At 36.8% G+C, this 4,039-nt stretch overlaps 1 protein-coding gene and 1 non-coding gene across 2 annotated transcripts in view; one reads left to right on the plus strand and one right to left on the minus strand.

Moving 5' to 3' along the window:
* Positions 1 to 4,039, plus strand: part of CBG21749 — a gene marked incomplete at both ends in the record, with an annotated part of 8,291 nt that overhangs the window by 1,488 nt on the left and 2,764 nt on the right. The window contains 3 exons of the mRNA XM_045235215.1: positions 1,277 to 1,433; positions 1,528 to 1,729; positions 2,362 to 2,749. Coding sequence (XP_045097368.1) covers positions 1,277 to 1,433; positions 1,528 to 1,729; positions 2,362 to 2,749 — 747 coding nt within the window. The remainder of the gene's footprint in view (positions 1 to 1,276; positions 1,434 to 1,527; positions 1,730 to 2,361; positions 2,750 to 4,039) is intronic.
* Positions 2,946 to 3,017, minus strand: CBG28191. The gene has a single exon. It is a non-coding gene (tRNA).

The raw sequence follows: 4,039 nt of genomic DNA on the forward strand, positions 1-4,039 counted from the left end.
ACGCCGTCGAAAAGGAAAAAAATTCAAAAAAAGGTGCCGCAGAGGGACGAGAATTTTCAGTGAGAAACCTAGGCCACGCGAGAACCTAGGCCAGCGAAACCTAGGCCAGCGACTTTCTTACCGTACAATTTTTCCGGATTTTTTTCGCTTTTGTCCCCGACAGGTAAAAAACATTAAAAAACACTGTCGGCAACTTGAAAATAATGCTGTCAGGCGCCGTGTCCTAGGTTTCTCACTACGCGGGAATTCAAATCCTCGTCCCTCGGCGGCACCTTTTTTGAATTTTTCTCATTTTCAACGGCGTTTTTCGGGGACTTCGGAGATTTCTTTTGAATTTTTTCGCAATAATATTAGGAAAATAGATAACTTTTAACACATTTTAATGCAATAAAAGTTATTGGTCGGAGTCCCCCTTTAAGGAAACTCAAAAAAAAATCTGAAGGCATGAAAACAATGGTTCTTTACCTCAAATATTGTCATCCTGAAACATTAAAAAAATGTTTTGAATGTTCATAATTTCAAATTTTTTTATTTTTCGCAAAACCGAAATTATAGATTGAAGTTGTGTGGAATATTCTTTTCAATTTATAAAAATCTCGATTCCAAATATAATCTGTTTCTGAAACTGCACTTTCTTGCATTTGACTTATTTTCAACAATCGGAGTAAGGTCAGACACTTTTGATTGTTAGGAGAGCTTCGAATGATAATATGGCAGTGCTTCCTGACAAATCACAAAGTGCTGGACATAAGTTTATCTCTAGATACTCTTTTTACTGATTTTTTTTCTCAAAAATGAGCTTTTTGAAGACAATAAATGTCGGAGATGACAGGATACCGGATTCTGAGAAAAATATTTTTCCATTTCTCGAAAAAGTCATTCCGGATATTTCCATATATGATCTGATTGCAGTGCTATAAATTCTCCATATATAATATGTCTCTGAAACTGTACTTTTGTGCATTTGACTATTTTTCGAGGATAGAAGTGAAACGATTGAAGAAAAGCGTCTAACTGACAGAAATGGAGAAGATATGGAAGAGGGAAATGACTAAATTTAGCAAAGTGTATCCCAAAAAATCCGGAAAGCTATATTTATTCTGATTGTGAATTTGAAGCGAAATGAAGCTAGAAAAAATTAACGCAAACAGGACATCCAAGCAGGGATTGATTATCATCAGCAGCTCAGTATCTCAAATACTCTGTTTCTGAAACTGATTTTTTTTTTCCATTTTCTCTTTTTGTACCACCTCCTCATTTGTTTCATTATTTTCAGGAGGCGAAGGATTCATTGTGAATCTGACATCCGGTCCAAACGTGGAACTAGATGATGACGAATCCGGACAACTCGACGACCGACTTTTGGCTCTTCGTGTGGACCTCTCCAAAGGAAAGGTCTTCTTGAATGCTTGTATCAACGGGCAGTGGGGGAAGTAAGTGATCGCTATGAAGAATACAACTCAATGTTTTTAATTAGAAACTACTTTTATCGAAAACATCAAAAAACAGTAAAAATATATTTTCTAGAGAAGCATTCGTCAAGCAATCGTACAAGGAAGGTGACGAGTTCGACATTCGAGTTCGATGCTTCGAACAACATTTCGAGATTTATGTGGAGCATAAATTGATTGCCAACTTTAAGCATTATGTTCCGATGAGCAATATCTCGCATATTTATGTGACTGGCGATGTGAGACTCTACGCCGTTTCATGGGAAGGAAAACTTTATGTAAGTTAGCTCAACGCACTAGTAACGAGTAACATATACATTATGTCTGTCAAGCTAACACTGAAACAGCGAACTTGTTGGTTTCAATGAGATGAAATTTTTTGTCAATAGTTTACTTTCATTCTTTATTTTATCGGTAAACTTGTAGTTATAGAATTGAAAAGAAAACTTGGAAGTTTGTGAGTGTATCGCAACTCGTTCACTGTAATAGAGTTGCACCCAAACCGCCAACTTGGAGCAAGTTTTTCTCGGTTCTTGTGAAAGATATCAAAAAGTGGTAAACTGACAAAAAATTCTATATAATATGCTTAACCTTTTGGCAGTTGGCAAATTTTAGTTAGGTTTCACAGTAACCGAGGAAAAATGGTTCAAAGCCGACGGATCCGCGTAGCACGGCGCTTCTAATATGTTTTCCAAAATTTAACTACTTAAAAGGTTTCAATTGGTTAAAAATTCAGTAGTTTTTAATGTCCCTCCTTTCTCTGAGAGCGTTGAGATTCAAAAATTATGTCTGAACTAACGGAAAGTCCAATATTGTAATTTTTTAGAATAGTTTGACCACAGCAAAATCGTTCACATATATTTCAAACTATTAATGAAACCGCATTGAAACAGTTAAAAAATTCTTCCAGAATATGCCGTACACCGCTGACATTCCCGGCAACTTCTACGTCGGTAGAAAACTATTCGTCTCTGCAATCGCTGATAAAAAACCGAAAGACCTAAACATAGACTTCTTTGCCGGCGAAGATGTCCCATTCAAGATGAACGCTTCTTTTGTTCAAAAGAAAATCCAACGAAGCAGCGAGATTTCTGGCACTAAATCGTCTCCTGAAACTGGCTTCGAGGGCAAGAATAAGTTTCCGTTGAAGGGGAAACGATCCTTTGACATTTTGATCTACGCGGCTGATGATAAGTTTTTGGTGTTCATCAATGACGTGCTCTACTGCACATTCGATCATCGCATGCCTGCTGCCAAAATCGAACGTCTTCAAATCACCGGAGACATTCAGTTGATTGGTGTTCATATTAAATAGATCCGAAATTAGTTTACACATTTTTTTCTCCATTTTTCAATGTCATTCCAATAAAGATTTTACTTTTGCTTGATCTCCTGATAAGAATATATGCTCAAATTGATGCTGGATCAGTATCCTAGACTTCTTAACACGTCCTCATCACTTCCTCATTCTTCAAAAAAGCCCAAAAAAGAAATAGGGGGCACCCGGAGTTGAACCGGGGACCTCTCGATCTGCAGTCGAATGCTCTGCCACTGAGCTATACCCCCGCACCACCATTAAGTGTATGACCGCGTACGGATTGATGCGGAAACTTGTTCGGAAGAACAAGAAAGAATGAAAACTGTCCATCGGTATGTATTATTTTCGGAGAGAAGAGAAAGCAAGAGAAAATGAAATGTGGGGAGACGCAGAGAAATAATTATCGGGAGCGAGAGTAAAGAGGGCGTAGAGATTGGTCTTTTTGGGAGTGTTTGGAAATCGGAGAACTGTGAGAAAGTGATGTGATCTGGATTTTTATAATACATGAATTAGTGCAAGTCGAAACAGATTTTGGAAAAAAAAAACAACACAATTTAAGGCATATCTGAAACAGGAAAAAATTCTGAAAATTTCAAAGAAACATTTTTTATCCGAGAATTCTGTGAGAAAAAAAACTCATTTTCGATTCAAAGCTTTCAGAAATGAAGTTTTTGAGTCCATTTTTGTATTTGAAAAATTACCGGAAAGGTTTGTTTGTTGGAATCGAAACAATATAATAGCGAAAAAGTATATTACCCATATGAAACAGAAAAATTCCAATTTTTTGTCAAAATTCCCCAAGGCTCTTTTTACGTTCCCTTGTCCGAAAACTATTCAATGTTATTTTAACACAGAACAACATTTTTCAAGATGCATGGGTATGTGCTAATGTGTGATTAAAGTAATAAAATTAGAAGGAAAATTATACAAACTTTATGAAACAGAAAAATTATTCTTAAATTATTTTTCAAATATAGTGGGAAATTGGGGGTACGACGAATTCGAACGTTTTCAAAATCGAACAGACCTAAAGTCGAACTGATTCAAATCAGAACAGTGTCTTTCTCGAACAAGTATCAAAACAGTACAAGGACAGAATCGAACTGCTCTAATTCGAACTGTGCACTGTCGAACTGTCCCAAATTGGAACGCTGTTAGCCGCCGAGCGTGCTTGCATTATTTTTCTTTTCTCATTGTTTTCTTCGCAAATTTTGAATTTGATCGAAAATTTGAAGAGAAATGCAAACGCGCTCGGCGGCTAACAGCGGGG

This window comes from Caenorhabditis briggsae, assembly GCF_000004555.2.
Source record: "Caenorhabditis briggsae complete genome, chrIV, whole genome shotgun sequence".
NCBI lineage: Eukaryota > Metazoa > Nematoda > Chromadorea > Rhabditida > Rhabditidae > Caenorhabditis > Caenorhabditis briggsae.